This window comes from Coregonus clupeaformis, chromosome 37 (genome assembly GCF_020615455.1).
Source record: "Coregonus clupeaformis isolate EN_2021a chromosome 37, ASM2061545v1, whole genome shotgun sequence".
Taxonomy (NCBI): Eukaryota; Metazoa; Chordata; class Actinopteri; order Salmoniformes; family Salmonidae; genus Coregonus; species Coregonus clupeaformis.
In genome coordinates, this window is record NC_059228.1 from 11,422,432 (window position 1) to 11,449,112 (window position 26,681).

A 26,681-nucleotide genomic window follows, 5' to 3' on the forward strand; every position below is an offset into this window, starting at 1 on the left:
GGAGCCCTTGATAGAGACAGCTGAAAGACCACAACCAATCACCACAATGTCTGCAATAATTACATAATCAATTCCATTTTAAGATGTGCTTCATGTATACAAGGCAAGTGTTTTCTCTTTGAGACTCTTTACCCGTGTCCTCTCCATTCTGTCTCTTCAGCTTTCTCTGAGCTTCCTCTGCCTTGGACTGGTCAGCTCGGGAGTAGTGGTGGAAGTAGAGGTTGAACTGCTTGGCACACTCTGGCCTGAGTTCATACAGCCCTCTGCCTGTCACGCCAGGCTTCCTGTGGGCACAAAGGACATGAGTGACCAACATGTTACACAACTGGACACAATAGGTGCATCATACATATCTAATATGGGCGCATCATACATATCTAATTGTCTGATCTTTATTCAGCCAAGTCACCATGAACAAACTCTTTCACATTAATAACCTGGGTGGTCAGGAGGTCAGTTTAAACATCATGTAACAAACAACTAGAGAAAGCTACTTACTTAAACGAAGCAACACAGTCGATCACTCTCTCCATACCAGTCTCCTTGTTCTCCTAAAGAAGGGATAGATTAAAGTGACATATTAGAGCTGGGGTTGCCTTTATAATAGCCTTGTTTCTTGCTGTGTGTAGCTGTCACTTGGGCCAAGCTTAATCTCTCAGTGGCCTTGTGGTTAGAGTGCAGTGGCGGCTGATTGGCTGAATACCCAGGGCGCAAGGTGGATGGACTTGTCAACAAAGCAGCATGACAGTCCATTTACTTTGTGCGGTTATAATTTATGCTATGAAATCCTGCAATTTCATTAGGGCAGTTCCCCCTCATAGCAAATTGCTGGCAAAAACAATCCAAATGATTTCTGCATGGCCTATGCACCCACAGAGGCGGAGCTGCTGCTGCTGGCAGTCACACTGACGGGCAGAGTAGTAAGTAAATGAACAGCTTGTTTTGAACAATATATATTTGAAATAGGAAAATGCACACATTTATCGCAGTTTTACGCGCATCTAAAACAATCTATATATACACACACTAAACAAAAATAAAACGCAACATGTGAAGTGTTGGTCCCATGTTTCATAAGGTGAAATCAAAGATCCCAGAAATGTTCCAAAAGTACAAAAAGCTTATACTTATACATCAAGCTTCCTCGCACTACAGAAACAGGATAGGCTGACCTGCGTTCCGGCTAACACAAGCCAAAGTTTGTGCAAATGTACTTAATCTCTTGTAGACAGACTACATAAACATATGACCAAATTACACAAAGTTTTAGTTCTGGGTTAACTGAGATTAGGCCAAGACAGACTAGCTTTTGCACATCTTCTGCACTGCTTAGGTTCACCACTAGGTGTCAGGGTATTCAAAGAGATACTGATTTTTCCAATTGCAGTGAAAACGTCTCATCCAAAGCTCCAGATGGTGTGTAGATCATGGGAAATGGGAGCATTCAAAGCCCATGCCACGACAGCTTATGTCACTAGTTAAATATTGTTGGCCATGACTCCAAGGGATATTCCAAGTGAAAACTGCAGACGGGCAGTCAGCCTGAACTTACGTGTGGTGAAAAAGGGAGTGAGAGAGCGAGAGAAGGGGAGAGAGAGAGTGAGAGAGAAATATAGTCAGAGCGAGCAAGAAGGAGAGAGAGAGAAACAGAGACTAAATAACAAAGGTGGGTTAAAGCAACAAACAAAAAAATCCCATGACTGAAACTTAAGTTGATCTCAGATCGTCTGGAAAACGTATGACCGATTTGTTTGTCAAAATCAATTCGCGGCCCAGAAAACAGGCAGTTGTTTGGTCAATTATCATTTCTACATACTTTCTATTGTTTTAGACATTCACGTGTGGCCTGGAGTGTTTAACCCAAAATAATCACCCCCCCCTCCTCCAAAAAACAAACATGTTTACTCAAATCTCACACGTCATTTAGGGAGCCCCTCATAGTTGCGTACTTTCACAGATACTGTACACACAGTACACAAACGATTGTCAAGCCTCTGACGCAGCCCACACATTTTTTAAATATGCAGATGACACCGCTGTTGTAGGTTTCCTCCACACAGACCAAGCCTCTCTTCAAGGTTGACAGAGAAACTGCAACATTCGTCCAGTGGTGTGCAGATAACTTTCTTGAAATAAACGTTAAGAAAACAAAAGAGATGTCAATCGATTTCAGAAGGAACAAAACTCCACCCCCCCTATGAAGATCAATGGGGAAATCAGTTGATAGAGTGACCACATACGTACCTGGGAATCGAAATAGACAAACTGAAATTCAGTGACTGTGCCTTTGCAAAGATAAAGAAATTGCAAAAGATAATGTTTTTTTTTTAATGCAAATTGAACCATTTTAATGTCGACCGCCAAATGTTCTATAAATCTGTCCTGCAGAGTGTGCTGTCCTTTGGTCTGATATGCGTGTTCGGAAACATGCGAGTGCAAGACCAAGTCAAGCTTCACTGCTTGATTAAGACAGCAGGAAGGATAATTGGTATAGATCAAAAATCAGCCACCAACCTGTACACAAAACTCATCCTCCTAAAACTTGAAAGCACTTTACAGGACAGTACTCATTCCCTTCACTCAAAATTCAGTCAGAGCAGCAGCCGGACAAGTGGAAAGAGACTATTTTATTCCAACAGCCATTAGGCTGTATAATAGATAGTCTGTTGGTCCCTTCAGTATACAGCATATTGCACTTTCACTTTAAAAATGTGTAGCTATAGCACTTTATGAATTATTTTGTGTAGTTTGTGTTTTCATGTACTGTCTTTTTAAGCACATGACCAAATGAATATCCCCCTGGTGGGATAATCAAGTTGATCAGAATCTGACAGAAATCCATCGCAGTGATGAAGAACTTGAATCCCTGCTACCAGATAGACTAATATAGAGAAAAAGATCGCAAGAGAGAGGCAGACGGAAAGACGGAAGAGAGAGAAAGGGGAGTAATGCCTTACGTTCTCAGGCAGGGCCTTGACCAGCTCGCTGTGGGCCATGGGTCTGATACACAGCTGGTGAATGATCTCCCTCTTGATCTGGTCACAGCCTTCCACCTGGCCGACACCAGCCTCAAAACGCTCACCTGACACAACAAACACGCATACCCATCAGGTACTCTACCAACATCGTTAACACAAGGAAACAAGTCAAACAGAGGCTCCGAGTACATGATGAAACACACACCACCCAACCCCCAGGCAACAAGTCCTAGTGAGCGGTAGGATAGTGGGGCACTTACCCACAACCATCATGATGAGGTGCAGCATCTCCTCTATTAGAGTGTTGTTCTGCTGGACCACGTCCTAACAGAGACACAGGGAGTCAGGTCAGTCAAGAGATGGACACACACACCTAAACTGAGTACAAACAGAGTAAAAAGCCTAATCTAAGTTGCCATTGTCAGTGAGAGAGCAGACCTTGTTGGTGTTCTCCCTGTTGTATCTCTTCCTGCAGTCGGCGGAGCTGAAGATGTGGTAGAGCTCGAAGCGGCTCAGGACTATCATCAGGAAGTGGTTGGGATCCATCATGGAAGCTCCGGCCTGGAGTGAACACACAAACACTTGTTAAAGCCTGTAACACGTTGTTGACCGTTAGCGTCATTAGGTTGTTAGCTGAAACAACAAACTGACCTGCAGCATGATGAGGTCCTTGTCAAACATCTCCACTCTGCACTTCACATTGTGGTAGTAGTAGATCTGCAACAAGAGTACAGTATGAACTCTCTTCATTATAAACCCCACAAGAACAACAACACTTACAACATGTGAGTTCTGATATACAGCGCAGAGGAAGAAAGAGAATATAATGATGGACGGGGCGTTTTTACCTGATTCACCAATGAGAAGCCGTTTCTCCTCCACATCCCAGCGTGCACTTGGGCACAGAGGACCAGGCAGCGAAGGGGGTGTTCTATCAGCATGGGGGGGCTCAGCTCACTCTGTGGACCATACGAGAGATTTATTAGAAGACACACAAAACACACGTTTTGCAAAGGCTAGCTGAACCTGTAACAACCACACACGGAGACACTCCTGCATGCTTACCAGTGGAAGCTGTTCAGGGAATCTGTAGGCCACCTCCATCTTACTAAGGAGAACGTGGAGACCTAAACAGAAAACCAGCAGTGACCATCTTAATGTGTAGACTCTTCTCCATCAATATCATAGCCAAAGCATTAGTGGTTTGTCATTCAGCTGTGTGTATGTGTGTGTGTGTGTGTGTCCTACCTGCTAGTAAGCGGGACACAGGCAGGTGGATGCTGACTTTCTCCTGAGAGACGCAGTAGCGGATGGTGTCCACAGAATGTCCACAAATGCTCAGTGTGATTGGCTGCTCTCCATCGGTGAAGCCACTGTGGCAGTGTGTAAGTGCTGTTAGGCACTTCTTATAGGCTTCAATCAGCACACGCTCCTGTACACACACACACACACACACACACACAGGGGAAGAAACAATAGGAACACAAGTGAGAGAAGCCGGCTGCGTGTTTGTGAGTGAGTGAGCATTTGAGAGTGAGAGTTTGTGAGAGAGAAAGTGAGTGTGTGTGCGTTCATGTGCTTATGCACACACACACACGTGCATGTACACGTCCAGTCACTCACATCTGTGGCGCACCACTCTTGCATCATGGAGATGATGTGTGTGAGCTTCATCTGCAGGGTGAAGGCTGCCTCCCACTCAGGCTCCATCTCTATGTGCTGGCCCACCTGCCTCACCACAGGGTCCATGCCCTGAGGGGAATGGATCTTATTAGTCTCATTTTCTCCATCTGCTCTGGTGTGAAAGAACTGGGCAGGTGAAAGTAAGTTTTCCTGCAGGCTAGCTAGTCTACCACCCATCTTATTTTTTCTGTTCCACAGACCTGCATAGTCTCAATCATGCCCAGAGGGGTTGTGACTCCCCATGTCTCCCACCACTATTGGTGACCTGTCCTTACCTGCATACACTTGAACAGCTCCAGGAAGGTGTCCAGTCCCTCCAGGAACTTCTCCCTGAGTTGGTCACTCCACTCTGTGGGCCGACTGATGAGGACGTATCTGCACACACACAGCAACATTGTTTACAACACATTCAGAAACACACACACACACTCCACAGTGGTCAGTATGCTGGCTTTGTACAACACTCACTCAACTAATCTACACACACTGTTATATTGCCCAGTGTGTGTGTGTGTGTGTGTGTGTGTGTGTGCGTGTGCACATGCATGCAGCTTACTTGAGGTCTCCAATGAGGCTCTGGACGCGGCGGAACTTGAAGGCCTGCTGGGCGGTGTAGCGCTCAAACTGGAAGCGGCCCTGCAGGTCGCGGTGGCGCAGATGGTCCACAAAGGTCCTGATGATGGTGGTCATCAGGTTCTCCTCTGTTATCAGCATGCGCGCCTGGGCCGGGAAGGAAGAGGTTCAGGGGGCCTCAAGTAGCAGGACATTCTGGAGTCAAATAATCACTACACACAATCTAGGCAAATCTATGTAAAAACATGACAATATACTACAGCCTTAAAGTAACTGTCCAGTGAAAATCGCACTTTTAAAAAGTTTCTATTCTGTTAACTCATACCCAAATAATGTTGTTGACTCATCCTATACTCACTCCTACGTGGCCAAAGCATAAATTGTATCTCAAACAGAGGATGATGTCATCTTCCTGAGGAGGAGGAGCTGGCCAATCAGCAGTCTACTTGGGTGAATATTTTTAATGACCAGTATACGCCCACACCATTCTGTTGTTGGGGTATGCCCACACCAATCCAACACAGAAATGCTGCTTTTTAACATACTTCATTACAATTTTTTGGAAGGAAAACGAGTTCAATTATAGGTCATGTAGAAATCTGGAAACACTGGACAATTACTTTAAACTACACTATAGCATTGGCCTACAATTCGAATAACATACTATTCTTTAACATTTTAATTTCTATAATACATGGGTATAGTTATTGTGATTAAGACATGAAACAGGATGCTGACTGTATAATGTTGTTAGGAAAAATCAAATATCTAACATCAGTTTAGCATGCCACACCCTTTTCAAGGAACCAACGTTGAGAATGGAGCTATTCGGAACATAATTAAGATAACACTCATGATTTAGATCAGTGGTTCCCAAACTGAGGTCGGCAGGGACCCCCCTCCCCCATTTTTTATTTTATTTAAAGGAACTCAGTCCGGCCTAGGGCTGTTACAGTGACCATACTACCGTCAGACCGGAGGTAACGAGTCATGACCGCAGTCAAATTCCATGTGACCGTTTAGTCATAGTAAATAGGTTTCTCCAAGCTCTGACGCTGCTGATGATCATTAGTAGCCTACCAAACTTGCTAACTGCCTGGTACTCAGCACTCTATTGTCCCTCTAATCACTCTGACATCAATACACATGTATTCGAAAATCAAATAAAACACTTCATGAGAGCCTATGAGCTCATGTTTTTTGAGCAACATTTCTATAGGTTATGCAACTGCGTGAGAAAACAGTTTTGATGGTCTCTATAAAATAAAAAAAAGAGGAGGATCCCATCACCTTTCTATAGGCTAGGCCTACTATATTTATTTATAAACTTTCCTAATATTAAGCACATTGCTTTCCTTTACAAAAGGAGTATAGCCTAACTGGCTGGCATGAAAATGAACCACGGGAAAAGCGTCCTCCATTCGCTATTTAAGTGCATACATGACATGTCTTTTTTCCCCCCATGCCCCTAATCCGAGACAGGTGCGTGATAATGGTCCATTCTAAATCAAAACTAATTTCACACATTATTTAGTATATTTAAAGACAACAAATTAAGAATAGTCTGATGGGTGACAATATTAGCCTGTCACTTGTGAATGATTCCCAGCGTTTGCAGTAAGGCAAGAAACAGTGCATGCTTTTTTTTGGCCACTTTTTCCAAATCAGTCGCACACCTCATGTAGCCTAGCCCATAGGCCTGTATGTTTTGATAAGGTTTGTATCACAACTAAAGTGGCCAAATAACTTCTTAAAATTAAGCACATTCATCTGCTTTACAACCAGTGTAGAGCCTAACTGGCATACATACGCAGCGCGTGAGTTTCAAGTTTGGAAGATAATTTTCACCATAAAAATACACCTTTATAATAAAGCATAACATGCATAATCGTATTTGTGGTCACTTTTGAGAATGGTGTTTTCCCGATAATTGATTGCATTTTGGAACATTTGCGCTTATAGCCTACTGCTGTGTGCGCATTGCTGCGCTTATAACGTGAAGAAATAGCCTAATAGTTTATCAACATTTTAAGCTAAACATTCTGATCCGTTGCATCAGCCTAATTGCTTTGAAAAGGTTTTTAATGCGAGTGGTTGTATTAATGTGGGATCTATCACATCCCACAACTGTCCCAGAGTATGTTTGGAATATTTATTTATTGCACAGAAGGACAAGTTGACCAACAAAATAGGTCAACTTTTGTACTATGGGGGATAGTAGATTGACATAGGCTAGTGCTTTAAGCCTACACATCTTGTTGGCTGATGAAAAGTAGGCTAAATGTGGTCAGTTCTTCAATATGTGCCTCGGAATTCAATAAGAGGGACGCGCGCTGTTGCGTCCCCAATGTGTCCGTCTTCACTTGTAGCCTACTTCTTAGCTGAGATGTCTATGAGAAGGACACGATCACGTGACGGGCATTGGCTAATAAGAAATGAGATATCTGAGAGAGCCATGCGAGTGAGAGCTGCGTTGGTACATGGCAGCCGGGAGAAGGGAATTATAATTATTATATTCAGCCCTTGGGATTTTTTAGGGGGCATTACAGCCACACAAGGGGATGCCACTGGGAAATTCGAGGCCTGGTGAGAATATTATCAAGTGCTTGTCAAATTGTCAATGAAGAGACTGATGAAGTGTCTGCAGCCTGCACAAGAAACAGAGCAGAGCGCATGCCTTTCATGCAACTTTTTTCAAATCATCATTAGAGTTGCATCATGCAACCCTAGAATGTACTGTATTAAAAATCAAAACATATAGCCCAACGTTTGTATCACAACTAAGGTTGCATAAATAATTTTAAAATTAAGCATATAGGAGGACCTGTTTCTTTGTTAACCACTCAACACAGAATAGCCGCATGTGCTCACTTCCTTGGAAATCGTTTGGAGAAAATATCCTTTCTATTTTATTCAGCTATGTTCAATTGTATTCTTCATACTATAAAATAAAAAATAATGCCACGGAATTCTAAGCAAATCTTGTCTGCTAAATGAACTAGTGTAGCCCACAGCCATATGGCATAGCCAGATCAGGGCCTAACATAAGGGGCTTTATAAAAACATTTGATTGATTCTTCATATCATGACAACATTTTATGACCGCCACAGCCCTAGTCTGGCTTTAAACTTACTGTTGAAAGTTGTAATAGTAGAATTCAAAAGGTGCAACTTTGACATTTGGTAGTGCATCATCAGTTCCTCTTGTCATGTTAGTCATTGCATACCTTAGAGAGCTATTTATAACTTGTCAGAAATGTCCAGATCAACTAGCCCATGTCAGCTAATGTTTGTTGTTGTAATTTTTTTGTCACTCAAATATCACATGAATACATTAGACATGGCAAAATGTATAGAAGTGCAAGAGGGGGGTGCGCAGGATGTTACCCAATGCTGGAAGGGGGCCCCCAAGTGAAAACGTTTGGGAACCCATGATTTAGATGGCCATACTTTCTCTCTATGGATGTGACATCATACACAATAAGTCTAAAATCCCTGTGGTTTTCAGCATGCGTCCCATCTCAGGTGGTACCATCTCATTTCACCCCGACCCTGTGGCCCGTACTCACCAGGGAGGGCACTGTGAACATTTGCACGGAGAGGTCAGTGACTGAGAACTCCCTGTCGTGGTCATCTTTCACATAGTCGCTCTGCAAGCGCTCATAATTCTAATGGTGTTGGCATGGGGAAGAAAAGAGAAGAAGAGAAGGTGTGTGTGTTGGGAGGTGTGTGGTCAGGCGTGGGGTTGGGGTTACTCACCATAGTGGGGACGGTGAAGAGCTGAACTGACAGAGAGGTCACTGAGACTACACGCTCGTGATCATCCTCCATAAAATCTGTCTGGAGGCGCCGGTAATTCTAAACGACAAGGGGGACATTCACCTCTTGGTCAAAGGCGTGTGCCCTCCTTCCCTCTCCTCGCTCCCCCCAATTCCTTTCTAAGCTCCAGGGAGAAGTAACCCCTAGACACAGATCTAGGATCAGCTTACTCCCCAAATCGTAAGCTTAACCATTTGGGAGGAGGAAGGCAAAACTGACCTCAGATCAGTGTCTAAGGGTAACTTAATCCTTCTCCCCCGTTAAGCTTCTGAAGCCCTTTACCACCCAGGTCTCCGAAAGCTAAGATATAGAATCACAGAAGAGCTTCAGACCAATTGTGTCCAATCAAAGTTTGGATTAAATGCTCCTCCACGTAAGATTTTGGCCAGCCAATCTTTTCCAATATCCTGGCTTCTAGTCTTAGCTCATGTGATCTAGTGAGTGCATATCTATGCTCTCAGGTTAAGCTCAGGAGACCTGTAGAGCTTTGGCTCCGAGTGTGTGTGAGAGCAGAGCGGACATCCTAGGATTTTGGGGTCAGACAGGGACTGGGAGTGTGTGGGGCTGTGTTACATGCCAAGCAGGCTGAGAGGAAAGCAGATCAGAGGTAAAGCCTGCCGTCTGTCCTCTCAGCTATGCCACCCAGGAGGACAGGTTAAAGGATGTGATGGATGCAGTTAACGCCCCATCCAGGCCTTGTGCCAACACACCCTCAATCTGCTCTTATGATAAGACTAGACCCGCTCAGGTGTGTCTGGGAAACTGGCAGTGTGTGTGTTTATATGACTGAATTGGTATGGTGTAAGTTTCTTTCAGAGTACTCATGGGATGATCTTGATGAAAAACTCATTCATACAATACATTCTTTCATCATATCAATCTTCAATTCAAGACAGTATCGAATCCTCTGCAATAGCTATACCATACTTTTACATGAGACATTGAGCTAGCACTTATGTACATCAGGACTAAGTCCTCGGCCCTGCTGATGTGATGTTGACACATTAGTTCCTCATTAAAGGGGGCCAGCTGGAGAAGCAGTTTGACATTAGCCCATCCAGCGCTTCTCCTAATACAGAATGCACTGTGACGTTCCACATAGCTGTGTTACAGTAGGTGGCCATACTGGTCCTTCAAATCAAGGGTCAAAAGAAGAGGCTTACTTTTGCAAACTGGATAGCAAACAGCTTCTTGTATTTGAGGTCCATGAGAAGGCTGCTCATAAAGAGCTGGTGGTAAACATTCCTGGCCCCTGGAGTGGAAAACAGGTATTAGTCAGAACAGAGTGCTTATGGAAGGGTTCTTTATGTTTTATGTGCATTGCAGGAGACAGGGTTGGGGTCAGTCAATGCCATCCCAATTCAATCAAATCTCAAAGTAAATAGACATTTGCCATTTATTATTGAGTTGAATTCAAATGTAAGTGTCCCCAACCCTGGCAGGACAACTAAAAGGATGCATTTCCTCTTCCTCACCTTTCCACATCTTGGAGTCACAGAGCATGAGTGTGTCCACCAGGGAGGAGTTCTCTCCCTCTGGCCCTCTCTCCAGGCCCACCTGACACAGGATCCTCCTCAGAGCATCTACACACAAACACACAGAGAGTACACACTGCTGTCAACGGGCACACACACACACAAGGACTAAAAAACTAAGCAAACATGGATGTGTAGCAAAAGTAAAGACTGACGTGACCAAAACATATTTTCCCTCCAATAAACCACTTATGAGCGGCATTTCAAAAAGATTATGGGTTAAAGTTCTTTATATTTCAAGAGGATATGGAGTGTACAATCCAACGGCAGTTAGACATACTTCTCATGTAGTTTGGAGAGAGGAAGGAGACTGACCTGAGTATCCTATGACGTGGCCCAGCCAGTGGAGGGCTTTGAGAGCGAAGCACTGGTGAGCCACCACCGAGGAGTGCATTACCTGGACCCGCAAGGGCTTAGACTGACGACTCGTATTCCTCTGCACACACAGATTAATATATACACTCATGACAAATTACTGTAAACTAACATGGTTTAATTGGTGGCAGATGTGGGATGTGAGCATCTGTCATCTCATGAGATTCCAATGAGATACATACAGCTCCCCAGACCAGGCTACTCACCACAATGACTGACTTGGCCTGCTCACAGAACGCAAAGTCACCAAAGCGCACCGATTTCCTTCCCTGTAAAGAGAATGATTACACACATATGAAGTAGGACTGGGAATTGCCAGGGACCACACGATACGATATTATCGCGATACTTGGGTGCCGATGCGATATGTACTGCGATTCTCATGATTCCATATGTATTGCGATTCGATACTGCGATTTTATTGTGATGATGTTCCTAACATATTGCTCACTATATGTCTGCTGCAGAGAGACGAGAGAGCATGAGAAAACGAGTTTTGATCAGTCAGGGAAATAAAAGTGCTGAAAACATGTTGGCTTACTATTTTAAAGAAAATGGATAACAAGATATAGGATGAAAAATACCGGAGTTTTGGCGCATGTACAGCCAGCCGACTAGCGCTAGCTAACCCTACCTACATTAGCAAAATCATGTTTTACTAATCAATACTTGGGAGTCAAACATCGATACAATATCATCAAAAAATGATATTGCAATACGTAACTATAAATGTTTTTCCCCCATCACTAACACGAAGCCATTAGTCATTAACACACTCACATCTCTGTCTACTGTGGTGGCGAAGCTGACTGCTTCTTTCTGGGTGCAGTTGACAGCCTTCTGGAGGGTGTAGATGACTTGCTCGTAGGTGTGGACCTCGTCATTGAAGAGCATGCAGTAATAGGTGTCACCTCGGTCTCTGAGAAATAAAAATACATGAATATTAACTGGCTATAAAGGAAAATCATTTTGTTGTCATGACGACCAAAAAGAACATGACGTGATCACAAATTACTTCCTGTGTGCGTGCATGTGTGGGTGTGTACGTACGGAGGCTCCAGGCCCAGGGGCAGCTCGTTCTCCTTGTCCCAGGTGAGCATGTCCACGGCGTATTTCAGCACAATGGAAAATACATTATAGCAGCGGGCAATCATGTCTGTTGACAGGTGGGCAAGGGGATCCTGCAAATACACAGTCAAATAATGTTGTGTCAACCTCAAAGAATGATTAATCAATTATTAAAGTGGCAATTAGCAATCTGTAACAATGTGTAGTAAAAGCAGTGAATGAACTGTGTATTTTTATTAGATGTGAATGAGACATGATATACAGTGCATTCGGAAAGTATTCAGACCCCTTCCCTTTTTCCACATTTTGTTATGTTACAGCCTTATTCTAAAATTCATTGAATACATTTTTTCCCTCATCAATCTACACACAATACCCCATAATGACAAAGCAAAAACAGGTTTAGACACTTTTGCAAATGTATTAAATATAAAAAACAGAAATACCTTATTTACATAAGTATTCAGACCCTTTGCTATGAGACTCGAAATTGAGCTCAGGTGCATCCTGTTTCCATTGATCATCCTTGAGATGTTTCTACAACTTGATTGGAGTCCACCTGTGGTAAATTCAATTGATTGGACATGATTTGGAAAGGCACATACCTGTCAATATAAAGGTCCCAGAGTTGACAGTGCATATCAGAGCAAAAACCAAGCCATGAGGTCGAAGGAATTGTCTGTAGAGCTCCGAGACAAGATTGTGTCGAGGCACAGATCTGGGGAACGGTACCAAAACATTTCTGCAGCAATGAAGGTCCCCAAGAACATAGTGGCCTCCATTATTCTTAAATGGAAGAAGTTTGGAACCACCAAGACTCTTCCTAGAGCTGGCCGCCCGGCCAAACTGAGCAATCAGGGGAGAAGGGCCTTGGTCAGGGAGGTGACCAGGAACCCAATGGTCATTCTGACAGAGCTCCAAAGTTCCTCTGTGGAGATGGGACAACCTTCCAGAAGGACAACCATCTGTGCAGCACTCCACCAATCAGGCCTTTATGGTAGAGTGGCCTGATGGAAACACTCCTCAGTAAAAGGCACATGACAGCCCGCTTTGAGTTTGCCAAAAGGCACCTAAAGGACTCTCAGACCATGGGAAACAAGATTCTCTGGTCTGATGAAACCAAGATTGAACTCTTTGCCTGAACGCCAAGCATCACGTCTGGAGGAAACCTGGCACCATCCCTACGGTGAAGCATGGTGGTGGCAGCATTATGCTGTGGGGATGTTTTTCAGCGGCAGGGACTGGGAGACTAGTCATGATCGAGGGAAAGATTAACAGAGCAAAGTACAGAGAGATCCTTGATGAAAACCTGCTCCAGAGCGCTCAGGACCTCAGACTGGGGCGAAGGTTCACCTTCCAACAGGACAACGCAGGAGTGGCTTCGGGACAAGTCTCTGAATGTCCTTGAGTGGCCGAGCTAGATCCCGGACTTGAACCCGATCTAACATCTCTGGAGAGACCTGAAAATAGCTGTGCAGCGACGCTCCCCATCCAACCTGACAGAGCTTGAGAGGATCTGCAGTGAAGAACTGGAGAAACTCCCCAAATACAGGTGTGCAAGCTTGTATACCCAAGAAGACTCAAGGCTGTAATTGCTGCCAAAGGTGCTTCAACAAAGTACTGAGTAAAGGGTCTGACTACTTATGTAAAATGTGATATTTCAGTTTAATTTTTTTTATAAATTTGCAAAAATGTCCAAAGAAAAACTGTTTTTGCTTTGTCATTATGGGGTATTGTGTGTAGATTGATGAGGGGAAAAAACTATTTAATCAATTTTAGAATAAGGCTGTAACGTAACAAAATGTGGGAAAAAGTCAAGGGGTCTAAATACTTTCTGAATGCACTGTACCTGTGGCTGGGAGCTGTTCACCTCCTGACAGGAATCACTGATGTTGGGCTCATGCTTCTGACAGTAAGGGCCCTTCTTCCAGGCCTCTGTGTCTCCACAATCACAGAAACCCCCTCCCCCGGAGGTCGTCATCTGGAGGGGAGACAATATGTGAGGCAAGACAACACACGTACACAGTCATGTGCAGCAGACAGAGAAGCTTCTGGATCATTTACATTTGGAAGACGACAACAACGACCACGACCACCTTCTACATCAGACATACATACATCTGCCTGCCCTGAAGTAGAGTGTTTTAGAATGCTCTAGAACACAAACAAGGGGAGTAAGATAAGACCAGAATGAATGAGTAAGCACTCAAGGTAAGATCAATTCACCCTACCCCCCAATCCTAACCTTAACTGTTAGTAGGCCTAAAAACTACAGTATATATCTGACCCTGTATCAGTGCTTAGGGGCAACTTGTACCTACTCGTGGGTGAACAGAGCTTAAGACCTGAGGAGCATAGGTGCACCCATCCTGAGGCTCACATGGCAGGAGAGTGGCAAGCCAGGCCAGCCCCAAATGGGATTAGCCTGCCTGATCCTCAGCCTGAATTCAGTGCAGAAACTGGGTGACCCGTCTCATGGCAATCATAGCAGTAAATTTTTAATAATCACGGTTTTCGGTTATTATTATTTGTATTATGAAATAATGATATTACAATGATTTTAGAGCTTTTAATGGAAATTCCAAAGCAAAAAAAATGTGAACAGGTCCACATTGGGAAGACATCAGTAGGATTTTTTTTTGAAAATTACTATGAAATATAATATTTCAGTTGTGTATATTACTTCGTTTTTATTTGATGATTATCTTCCATTCCTTAAAGTCATCATCTCTTCTCAGGCAGTAGCAGCCAGCCAGCCAGGCCATCTAACGTTATCTATGTGCTCCTCATACTGTACTGTCTTTAGTCATCCTATCTAGCTAGCCTGTATGCTGCAGAGCTGTCTGACAAAATACATTTTAACTAGTTCTTCAAAGTAGATAAGGCATACTTTCACAAACGGTCTCTGTCCCTCTCATCATTGTGTTGTGTGCATTCCTCTCTCATGCAGTCTGTGTGCATCTAACCTAACATAGCAGGCTTAAAGGTGTATCCGGCCAGAGATTTGTATATAATGACGAGATACTCATGTCTACGCCCTAACAATGGGAGTCATTGTCCCAAAGGCAGGCGACAAGCTTAGGTCCAAAATAAACCCATAGAAATGCATTGGGCTTATTTATTTTGGACAGATTTTGGCTAGAGTGAAACCTCTGGCTTTGCCTCTTCCTTTCTGATCCATCTCTGTCTGAGCCGGGAAAATCAGACGCAATGGATTATGGTCAATGTAGTTAATTTCCACGTTTCTGCGCTGAACTAGTTTGAATTTCCTTAATGAAAACTACAACTCCCTTCAGCCCACCTCCCACATAGTTCTTGACTTTCTCGTGAATGATTTCTCTCTAGAGAAACGGCGCGTTGGGCTCAGAAAAAAAACCCAGAACTAAATGGAATTCAAGTTATTGAACCGACTTGGGTCAATTAGTTGTTTAATAAACAAAAAATTAACGAAATGACAGTTAATGGCTCAGCACTACTAGCCATTGTTTGGGCTGTTGGCCTGCTTATCCTGAACCATTGAGTGTGTGATAGAGGTTGTGTGGTCCTTCTTACCCTGTAGCGATGTTCTTTATGCACACTGCCCAGGAAACACTGCATACACAGCACACAGGTGGGGTCTGCAGCACATTCCCTGCAGGAGAGACAGATAGATTGTGAGAGAAGCAGGAGGGACAGCAACAGTACCTAACATTGTCTTCCAAGGTTCCACCAGGTCATATCTTGATCCCATGTTAACATGACCCGGTGACCCTCTTACTCAATACCAATACAAAGGAGTTCTTGAGGAAAAATGAAAACAATACTCATGGAATGGATGTTCAATTAGGCTATACAGTACATACAGTACAATAAGCATGGGTATGCATTGCAATGACTTTCCATTGAACACACACTTAAGTGTGTATGGAATTAGCTAGTATGGTCAAGCTGTTCCTGTAAACGGAAGTGACCTCGACCTTATCCAGACAGTACCGCTTACCAGGAAGCTTACGGTTTGACCTGAGACTTAACACAGGACCAACCTGACCCAATTCACCTGGCCAACTCACAGGAAAGGACAGTTAGCATACGTGTGTGTGCGTACGTACGTATGTGTGTCTGTCTTTCTGTCTGCCTGTCTAACGAGACCTCAACTTCCCCCACCTGCATGAGTAGGTGGGCTCTCCCACTCTGAAGACGTGTCCACAGAGCTGTGAGGGCTGGTTGTTCTGCTCCAGCTTGGCCAGGCCCATGGAGGGGTCCTCTCCACACAGGTACCACTCCAGAGGGGCCTGCAGCAGTAGCTGGGCCAGCAGGTCCTCACTCTGGGGGTTCAGGTTGGGCCCCAGGCAGTAGATCTTGGGGACATAGCTGGCCAGGTGCTGGTACACCTCCTTGTACAGGTCAGTCACCTGGAGCCATTTCTGTTAGAGGGGGGTAACATTGAGACGTGAATATTACAACAACCCGTTGTTAGACATTCAGACTTGAGGGCATTTGTGAACACAGTCCAGGTCCAACTTGTATGAATTTGACCTAGTTATAGTGGGTATGCTTTATTGTATGATGAGCAGAGCTGAATCTTGAATGATGAGCAAAGGTATGTTAGCCTTTAGGCAGGGCTCCAGACTGCGACCATTTAGTCACATTTTGCGACCCTTTGACTTGGCTGTACATGGTCACCTCACTCCAAACGTCCTATTTGGTCAAACAGTAAGTGCATTATCCTCACGTTTCCTTTAATTAAAGTATCTGGCATGTCCCTTTGCCTGTTTCGCTGGGGCATGCTGCTGTGATAAGCGAGCCACTCACTGCCACTCACTCCCGCTCTATATTATAGGCCGACCTATATGTTTTTTGGGGTCTGATACCGATTCCGATTATTGGGGGGACAAAATTTACCGATATATCTGCCAATATACTGTTTTACGCTGGGACAAAGGAAAAGTTAAATGTTTCCACACTGAATCCTCAAATTGCCATCCAAAAGAGCAATTGTCCAAGAAATATGATTCAAATGTTGATTTCTTACATTGTTAAATTAATGACATCATGAGAATGGCTTGAAAAAGAAAAGGATAGGAGCACAGAAGTAATAATTTAATAACCAACGTTTCGACAGACAAGCTGTCTTCATCAGGGTATATCATGAGAATGGCCACAAGTGTTCAGATTAGGATGAAAGAAGGGAATCTCATGCTATTTATTGAATATTGGTTATCAGTGGAATAATCGTTCGATACCGATATAGCGGTAAAAGGCCAATATAGTCCAATAATATTGGTGAACCGATATATCGGTGGGGCTCTATAAAATATATAACAATAGCCTTATTGTCAACACAAAATTCCTGACAATCACTGGATCACTTGCATGAAATAGTACCCATTTCTACCTACACACAGGGGAGGAACAAGAATGAACAGACTACTGAAATTCTTTGCATTTATGCCCAATGGGGCAACCTCGGAGCAGCCTCAACTTCTGTGACTGCTGAAGTCACTTGCCGCAGGCAATAGGGTAACCCTTAATGTCAATTCATCAAATGACAGTAATTGACTAGCACAGTCACATCTAGTACATGGCATGTTGCATCATATGTGGAAAGTGAGCTCTTAGCCTGGTATAGCCTGCAGGGGGGCAGATGTCAAATGTAGACAATCTGTAGGCTTAGGCTGAGTATAATGGGGAAATGAAAGATCACTGAAGTTGATATTTAGTTTAGCGTGATCAACACAATGTTTAGCATATTTAGAATTAGACTCGATGCTTAATGTTATGGATTGTTCTCACATCTGTTGGTAGTGATTGACGCCAGAGCTACTGAAGGCCCAAGTACAAGGACACTGTATTAACAATTTGACACATTTGCAATACATTCTGGCTAGCGAATCGCAATCAACAAGTGTTGTATCACACTGGATGGGTCATGGGGAATGGAAAACATCTGTTTTACCGTTAACAATATGTGACTAGTAGGTAGCATTAATAACTAGCTAGGTTTGTGCAAATAGCCAACTTCAAGCTTTTCTGTAACCTGGCATCTACCCCTCGATCAGACCGACATCATCATTGCGTTTTGGTACACCAGAAGTACATTAATTTCCAATGGAATGCTGAGTTTGCCTTTCAGCATTGCGTTGCAGAGGTAGTTGCAGTGCGTTCTGTGTGGTGCATACTTCGGATTTATCGAATGTATGCATCAAACTGTATGTATAAACGGCTTAACTGAAATGGTAACATAAGGTAAATATTGAACTTTTATTGCACACATAACCAGATGATGCTGCGTACTATTTTGTGTAAGAACACGGTCGGTGTGACCCAGGCGTAACGGCCGAGCTCTCCCCAACGGGTTTTGTTAACAGGGCGGATTTCACGGAGCTAATAAGGACAATTCTCAACAACAGATATTACGGTTTGTTGGTAAGCAAGTTGTACAGGATAGCTAACTACTGCTGCTAGTTATGGAACACCAACAACTGCTTTACCGCCAGACAGTACGGCGAACAAATTATGTTGGCCAGCAATACCAAAAATACTGTCTGCCAAGTGACCCTAGCCTTTAACGTTAGCTATAAATAAAACGATCTAGCTAACGTTAGCTAGTATTGTTTAAAATAATCCTGGACACATCCCTACCAATATAAAGTAGCTGGTATATTATCGATTCCAACCATTATCTTACAGTTATGCAATGCCATAGGTTAGCTATTGCCATTTTCTAGAAAGCTAGTTAGCATTAGCCATGTTCCCGTACCGTAGCCAAGCAAGGCCATCATCATCGCATTGAAGAAAAACAATTCGAGATGGAAAAATATAGAAATGAATATAGTCGATGGAATTGGTGCGTTCTGCACCATTTGATAATAAAAATCACATCAAATATATACACATATGAAAACTGTCACATACCGAAGCTGTGTCCTTGGCAGAGAAATTCAGGAATTCAGTACACAGAGCAGACGGTACTTCACGATCAGATTCTGCCGCCGCCATCTTCGCTAGCTAGTCCGTCCAGTGTAGAAGGAAACGGAAAGCAGCCGTTCGTTGTGCAGGCGTGAGAGTGGGGAAACTTTTAAGCTGACTAATGGAAAATGAGAGGCTGTAGGATCAACGATGACACAACATGGTCAGGGAACAGGCCAACCTAGATGACTTTTTTCTAAGGTGCACTGGGTACATGAGACACACTGTAGTAGCCTACTTACTAGTAGTTGTACAATCAGAATAGCTCAAAAGATTCATAATTAATATGCTGCTGATGATGATGATGGTAGTGACATTCTCCATAAAGTTATGACAAAATATGTGCAATTCCTTTATTTACACTGTACAATAATAATGTTGAGCATGTATTTAGTGGCAGACAGACTGCCAGACATTAGCGGACCATTGCAAATTCTCATTTAAAGGCAGCATCATAATCCGACCAGATCAGTAAATAACAACTGAAATGTGTGGCTCTTGATTCACCCAAGCATTTAGGCCTATAAAGCTCTGTGATAACTGAGTCAAATAAATAGGCTGGATAGATAAAGAGGTCACTGGAAATAAACAATGGAAACGCGTGGGGGAAAGACCCCGAATCTCCTCATTGCCCCCAGCAAAATGTGTTTACATTTAGGGCAGTGGCAACCTGTCATTCAGGGCAGTAGAAGTGCCTGTCCAAGAAGGCTCAAGGTCATTGGCCACAGATAAAATGACATCAAATCACGTTTTATCTACCATAGCTTTGATTGGACTGATCATGTCAACATCATACTTTCAAAATCTTAGCTAGCAAGCTAGACAAGCAGTCATCATCATGAATCACGTTGACAATCTACTGGCAAATCCTTTTCAATCCTTGTCATATGAAGATAAATTAGAGATAAAACCTCTCGGAGCTCATTGGCCATTGGACATAAACATTACACAACAAGTCGGAAATCGCAAATTCAACAATGAGTGGTTTGGAAGGAAGCAGTGGCTAACTGCAAGCATCTCAAAGCAATCACTATTTTGCTTCCCCTGCCTGCTATTCAGTGGAGAGGGTGTGTTGTCCAAGTCTGGGTTTAATGATTTAAAACATCTGTCTGAAAGGGTATCAAAACGTGAGAATTGTGCATCACATATAGACAACGCTGTTAAACTCGGATTACTGGGGAAATCAAACGTTGTAGCTCAGCTAGACACCGCATATAGGTAAGCCATCGACCTTCACAACCAACAAACGGAGGAGAATAGGTACGTGCTTGCCAGAATTATAGCATGCATTAAATGGTGTGGCAATTGTGAGACAGCACTGCGGGGACTGTTTGATAACTGTTCTTACTTGATGGTGCACATTTAGCCTATAGCCTGTTTTAGAGAAATGTCATCTTTCCTCTTAACAGCTTATCGTCATATATGCCATAGTTTGTCCATCTGCATTGTTGTTTTGCTTATATAGGTCTCTCATTAGTATCTTATTAATAATTTTAGGCAATGTTAGAATGATGCATTTCATTGTTTTGCTTACTTTGTGTGTTATAATTAGCTCAGGTGCTTTTCTTACAGACCCAACAACATTATATTATAGTATCCCCTCCTCGTAACCATGTTTGCCAGTGACAGTCTCTTCCCATTCAAATATTTTTGTTCAACAAAAAGTTGAGTAATAGACCCAGTTCATATTGCGAGGGTTGTGTTGTTTGCGCAGTGCGCTGTCAGTGCGTCTGTATATTGTCTTGAGGATCCTCGTGATTGTATTGGCCTTCCTTTTTAGACCACATAGCCTAATAAAATACTTCCCGCTGTGTCTGGGTCTCTCTCTTTCTCTCTCTGTGGTGACTTAAAGAAGAGTAAAGTTAAGGCCTCAACATCTTGCTGAATTTATCTGAACTATACCCTGATGAAGACAGCTTGGCTGTCGAAACGTTGGTTATTAGGTTATTCAATTATTGCATCTGAGCTCCTAGTGTGCGGCTCTCCTTTTCTTTTTCAAGAATTTATCTGAACTAACATCTATCTGAATTTCTGCCGCTGTCCATTTAGAAATTTCTGAACAAATAGGCCTACCTCATCGCAGCTCGTTTGCCTGCACTTGCTTATACTTAGAGCTAAGTGTTAATTATATCATAACAAACATTATGAATTTACTGAACATAAATGTAATAATGTTTGTGTATGGTTCAAAAATAATGTCGACATTCATTATTATTGAAGGAGAATGCAGTTCTTATCCAGTTACACAAATCCAAAAGGAGTCAGTAGAAACCATATTTATTGAAGCAAGTCAGCCATAAACTCATCTGTCGGGACAGCTTTATGTAGACCCTAAAAGTTTGTGGGCACCGTTATAGTGCATTTAATGTATTGTTTAGAGTTGTGTAGTGGCTTCGCTGGCATGCATCAAAAAAAAAATGTGTTTGCCCCACCAAGATTGACATGCTAAAATCGCCACTGATTTAGGGTGTTGTTTATATGTGCATTTCACACTATGTTGAGGTAAAGTAATATCCATATCGCTTGTGTGGATGTCAACCCCAATACATGTTCATGTCGCCGTCACTAATCAACTGCATTTTCCGTTAAAAATGACTGACTACCAATATATATATTTTTATTTTACCTTTATTTAACTAGGAAAGTCAGTTAAGAACAAATTCTTATTTACAATGACGGCCTACAATATATCCAAATTGGACTTTAGTAACCACATTGTGGGCCTGTTAAAATACATCAATGACCAATTTTTTTTTTTGTGACCAACTTCTTATTTGGTTTTGTCATTTTTATTTTTTTGAGATTGGTTACAGATCTACAAAAACAATCAAATAAATGCATACAAAGATAACCCATTCCCTCACTCAGTCCCCATTCACCGGCCAGCATCCTCCCTTCCCACCCGGAAACCATGCTTCCCACCTCTAACCCCCCCCACCTCTTACCATCCCACCCAGCAACCAAGGTTGCTTATCAGTCCCCCTCCCATCCATCCATTTCTTGAGTCTACTTTCTCCAAAGAAAGTAACAAGTCTAAATATATATAATTGGTTTGTATGTGTGGGGCTTTAGCTGAGATTGTTCTTTAGAGTCAAGTATATTCGTCCAGGCTTCAATTGTTCCTTGACTAGCACCATTAATTCTCGCTGTCGATAATTCTAATGTTAGAACTTCTAATAGTAACTGTGCATGAATATTAACATTCATGCACTTCGAAATTAATTTTGTAACTTTGCCCCAGAAGCAATTAACTTCAGGGCACTCCCATATCATATGACGGAATGTGCCTACCTGATTTAGGGGACATAGTGAACAGTTGGGCGTTGGGGCCAATTTCATCATAAAACGTTTCCTTGGTGTTAAATACAGTCTGTGAACAAAGTTCAAATGTATAAATTGATGGTTTGGATTACGGGACACCAAGTTCATATTTTTCCATATTTTGTTCCAGTTAAAGCGTGGTTCCGATTCAATTAGATCTGTGGACCATACTTTTTTCATGGCTAGCTCAGAATATGAGCTTTCCGAAAAGTTGTTTATAAATTATATTATAGAGATCAGTCCATTCGGGAGCCCAGATAATATTTATAAATCGCATCATTGGATTTTTCGGTAGTTGGGTTTCCCAAGGGACTCCATAGGCCAGCATAGCTGACCTAAATTGTAAAATAGAAAAAAGGAGTTGCCTGGTAATGTGTATGTACCTTTCAAATCTTGGAATGTTCTCAAACCGTTACTGTCCATGATATCGGTAAGGGTATGGATTCCACATTTGGACCTTTGGGGGGATGAAAAAGGCAAGGCATTATTGTGAAATATTGTAGTATGGGCATTCCATTTTGATTCCAAGTTACATTGTTTTTCAATTTTGCACCAAAATAAAAATAATGTGAGCAATAATAGGACCAAAGCGCAGTTTAAATAGTTTAAGGGATATATTAGTGAAGAACACCTCTTCCAGGGCAATAGGAGACACCATATTTCTCTCTATACTCAGCCAGGGGGCAGAATAATCATGTCTAAACCAATTTAGGATGGCACGAAATGCTACAGCCTGGAAATACAATTTAAAGTTTGGTATGGATAGTCCTCCTATATCTTTCCCTCTTTGTAAATGTATAAATTTGATCGCTCTGGATAAGAGCGTCTGCTAAATGACTAAAAATGTAAATGTAAATCTGGGATCGTTTACCTTGCCATATACATTTTGAAACCGGTCTATGAATGTTATACCAATAGCCAGAAGGGGGAGCCATGGGAAGCATTGAATTACATTCAGCCGTGACAATATATACATTTTCACAATAGATTTTCTGCCGGTTAAAGAAACTGGGATATTATTCCATCTACTGAGGTCAGGTTTAATTGATTTGAGCGTTCTGTTAAATTTTCTGGCAATGTTTTTATCTAAAGAAGGAAATACATCTACTCCCAAATATTTAAAATGGGAAACGATTGGGATTCCATAAGTAGAGATGGAGTCCTCCATCGGGGTCTTGAGGGGCAGTAGGGCTGATTTGGTTAGATGCATTTTATAACTTGAGATTAAGCTGAATTTATCTTTGATCTTCAATGCGTTTGGGGGCAATTCAGATACATTGTCTAGATATAGTACAATATTGTCTGTGTATAATGAGTTGAAGTGATCAGTAGATTTGAGAGGAATTGGTGTTATTTCCTTTGACTGACAAATTGCCTGGGCCAGCGTCTCCCGAGTGGCACAGTGGTCTAAGGCACTGCATCGCAGTGCTAGCTGTGCCACTAGAGATCCTGGTTCGAATCCAGGCTCTGTCGTAGCCGGCCACGACCGGGAGACCCATCGGGCGGCGCACAATTTGCCCAGCGTCGTCCAGGGTAGGGGAGGGAATGGCCGGCAGGGATGTAGCTCAGTTGGTAGAGCAGGGTTGTGGGTTCGATTCCCACGGGGGGTCAGTATAAAAAATAAAAAATAAAATATGTATGCACTCACTAACTGTAAGTCGCTCTGGATAAGAGCGTCTGCTAAAATGACTAAAATTTAAATGTAAAAAAATAATAAGAATAGCAGAGGCGAAATTGGATCGCCTTCTCTGCTGCATCTAGTGATTCTGAACAGAGCAGATATTGCCTGTTATAACTATGGCTGAGGGATTGGCATATAGTATTTTAATAATATTAATGAAATTGGAGCCAATTCCCCTATGTTCCAAGACAGACCAGAGATATGACCATTCTAGTCTATCAAAAGCTTTTCCTGCATTGAGAGATGATAGCCCAAGGAGCTGTTGTTTCTAATGAAGCATATAAGATATGTAATAGTCGACGGAGGTTATCCGAGGACAAACACGCTTTGGTCTGTGTGGATCAATTTGGTTAAGTAAGTCTCGAGACAAGACGACAACATTTTGGAAAACAGTTGAATATCTGTGTTTATCAAAGAAAGGGGGCGATAATGAGAACACTGGGTGGCATACTTACCTTTTTTAAATAAAAGCGAAATTAGTGCTGTGTTCAAATCTCTCCCAAATGAACCTTTGTGAACGGCTGTATTAATAATTTAGAGCAATAGTGGACCTAATTGATTCCAACATTTTAAATAGACCTCAGGAAGAATACCATCCCATCCACGTGATTTGCCTTTATTCATGCTATCCAATGCCCTTTTGAGTTAATTGAGAGAGATTTGGGCTCCCAGCGAGATGGCTTCCGCTGTTGAGAGAAGAGGAGTTCTTAATTATTTTAGAAATAACTTAGTCTGGCCTGGTGTGGATTTACAATCAGAGGTGTACAGTTTTTTAGAGAAGCGGGAGAATGTTAGATGGATTCATTTGATTTCTGATAGTAATTCCCTTGTTTCATATTCAATAGTTGCTAAATCAGCTATTGAACATTGATCGTTACTGCATAGCTTGTTGGCCAGTAAACGACTGGGACAATTACCATGGAAGTAGTGGTTGAGTCTTACTCGATGGATGGCAGATTCTGCTCTCTGTTTTATCAATAAATTAAGTTCTGTCTTAACTTTGGAAAGAGTAATAGGTACCTGGTCTGAAAAGAGTGTTTGTTGAGAATGCTCAAACACAGCTAACAATTCTGCTATCTTTTTGAATTGTGTGATTTATTCAACCCAGATGCAAATGCAGTTGCATTATCTTTAATAAAACCTTTGGTGGCATTCCATAGAATCCGGGGGTCATCGACCTAATTTTGATTGATCATTATGAAATAATTTAGTTCAATTTCAAATTGATCCCAGAATGTAGGATTATGTAGTAATGAAACGTTGAAATGCCATCTTGTGGCTCTTTTAGGAGATTCTGAAATTTGAAGTTGGCAGTAGTAAGCGTGGTGGTCAGACAAGCTCATATGTCGAATTTCTATTTTCTTGATTAAAGAAAATAGGAGTGTAGATAATAGTATGAAATCGATTTGTGCGAATGATTTATGCCTGTTTGAGTAGAACATGTACTCTTTTGCTTTAGGATTATGTGCTCGCCAGGCATCAATGAGGTTGTAAACAGAGAGTATATTCTGGAGAGCCTTGGTTGTGTGTGGATTGTAGTTGGTCTTATTAGATTTGTCCTGCATGTCCAAAATGGCATTCAAGTCTTCCCAATAACCAGATGGAATTCAGTTAATTTTAACCATATGCTGTTTGGGAGAATCAAAAAATTTAGGATCATATGAATTTGTAACAAACACATTAATAAAGGGAATTTTCTTTCCATTATGGATACATTTAAAGAAAGTGATTCTGCCTTCTTGGTCTTCACCTTTACCCAAGATGGTAATTTTGAGTTTCTTATGTATCATTATGATTACACTTTTAGTTTTGTTTGGAGCTAATGAAAATGCAGCCCGTTTGGAACATTGCTATATCAATATGGTTTCTTGCGAGGATATTGACAGCTGGAACGTTTAATAGGTGAGTTTAGGCTTTCAAATTCCAAGAGAATAGCTAGTGTTGCCATTGTAAAATATATATATATATATATATATATATATATATATATATATATATATATATATATATATATATATATATATATTAAATGATGTAATTGTTAGCTGTAGTGTTAATAAGCAATATGGTATAAATTACCTTAAACATAGGAAGAAAAAATAAATAAAAATAGGAATTGTGTGGAAGCCCATATGGGACTGGTCATCTATCCTAAACAGTTTAGCCCATAGGGATGCAATGTGCTGTAGCCCCACAAGGAAGCAGCCCCAGTCTGTATGGCACTTCAACATACAGTGGGGGGAAAAAAGTATTTAGTCAGCCACCAATTGTGCAAGTTCTCCCACTTAAAAAGATGAGCGAGGCCTGTAATTTTCATCATAGGTACACGTCAACTATGACAGACAAATTGAGAAAAAAAAATCCACAAAATCACATTGTAGGATTTTTTATGAATTTATTTGCAAATGATGGTGGAAAATAAGTATTTGGTCACCTACAAACAAGCAAGATTTCTGGCTCTCACAGACCTGTAACTTCTTCTTTAAGAGGCTCCTCTGTCCTCCACTCGTTACCTGTATTAATGACACCTGTTTGAACTTGTTATCAGTATAAAAGACACCTGTCCACAACCTCAAACAGTCACACTCCAAACTCCACTATGGCCAACACCAAAGAGCTGTCAAAGGACACCAGAAACAAAATTGTAGACCTGCACCAGGCTGGGAAGACTGAATCTGCAATAGGTAAGCAGCTTGGTTT

The 26,681-nt window shown here is 42.1% G+C and overlaps 1 protein-coding gene across 6 annotated transcripts in view; it reads right to left on the bottom strand.

The window, feature by feature from the left end:
- The window catches only part of LOC121553704 (E3 ubiquitin-protein ligase UBR2-like), a 44,620-nt gene extending 25,572 nt beyond the window's left edge, over positions 1-19,048 (bottom strand). For 2 of the 6 annotated variants that reach the window (XM_041867025.2, XM_041867022.2), the window contains exons 1-23: positions 18,926-19,048; positions 16,175-16,434; positions 15,584-15,662; positions 13,902-14,012; positions 12,014-12,144; positions 11,744-11,882; positions 11,170-11,232; positions 10,904-11,024; positions 10,529-10,636; positions 10,217-10,305; positions 8,804-8,902; positions 5,218-5,381; positions 4,937-5,036; positions 4,602-4,730; positions 4,227-4,410; positions 4,044-4,105; positions 3,827-3,937; positions 3,630-3,695; positions 3,417-3,539; positions 3,239-3,302; positions 2,958-3,082; positions 499-551; positions 133-284 (exon numbers count right to left, since the gene is read on the bottom strand). In XM_041867025.2, coding sequence (XP_041722959.1) covers positions 133-284; positions 499-551; positions 2,958-3,082; positions 3,239-3,302; positions 3,417-3,539; positions 3,630-3,695; positions 3,827-3,937; positions 4,044-4,105; positions 4,227-4,410; positions 4,602-4,730; positions 4,937-5,036; positions 5,218-5,381; positions 8,804-8,902; positions 10,217-10,305; positions 10,529-10,636; positions 10,904-11,024; positions 11,170-11,232; positions 11,744-11,882; positions 12,014-12,144; positions 13,902-14,012; positions 15,584-15,662; positions 16,175-16,434; positions 18,926-19,009 — 2,617 coding nt within the window. In that variant the 5' untranslated portion in view covers positions 19,010-19,048. Of the gene's footprint in view, positions 1-132; positions 285-498; positions 552-2,957; positions 3,083-3,238; positions 3,303-3,416; positions 3,540-3,629; positions 3,696-3,826; positions 3,938-4,043; positions 4,106-4,226; positions 4,411-4,601; positions 4,731-4,936; positions 5,037-5,217; positions 5,382-8,803; positions 8,903-8,993; positions 9,093-10,216; positions 10,306-10,528; positions 10,637-10,903; positions 11,025-11,169; positions 11,233-11,743; positions 11,883-12,013; positions 12,145-13,880; positions 14,013-15,583; positions 15,663-16,174; positions 16,435-18,925 lie in introns of all 6 variants that reach the window. The other 4 variants (XM_041867021.2, XM_041867019.2, XM_041867023.2 and 1 more) reach the window with 3 other exon arrangements.
- Between the last annotated feature and the right edge of the window lie 7,633 nt (positions 19,049-26,681).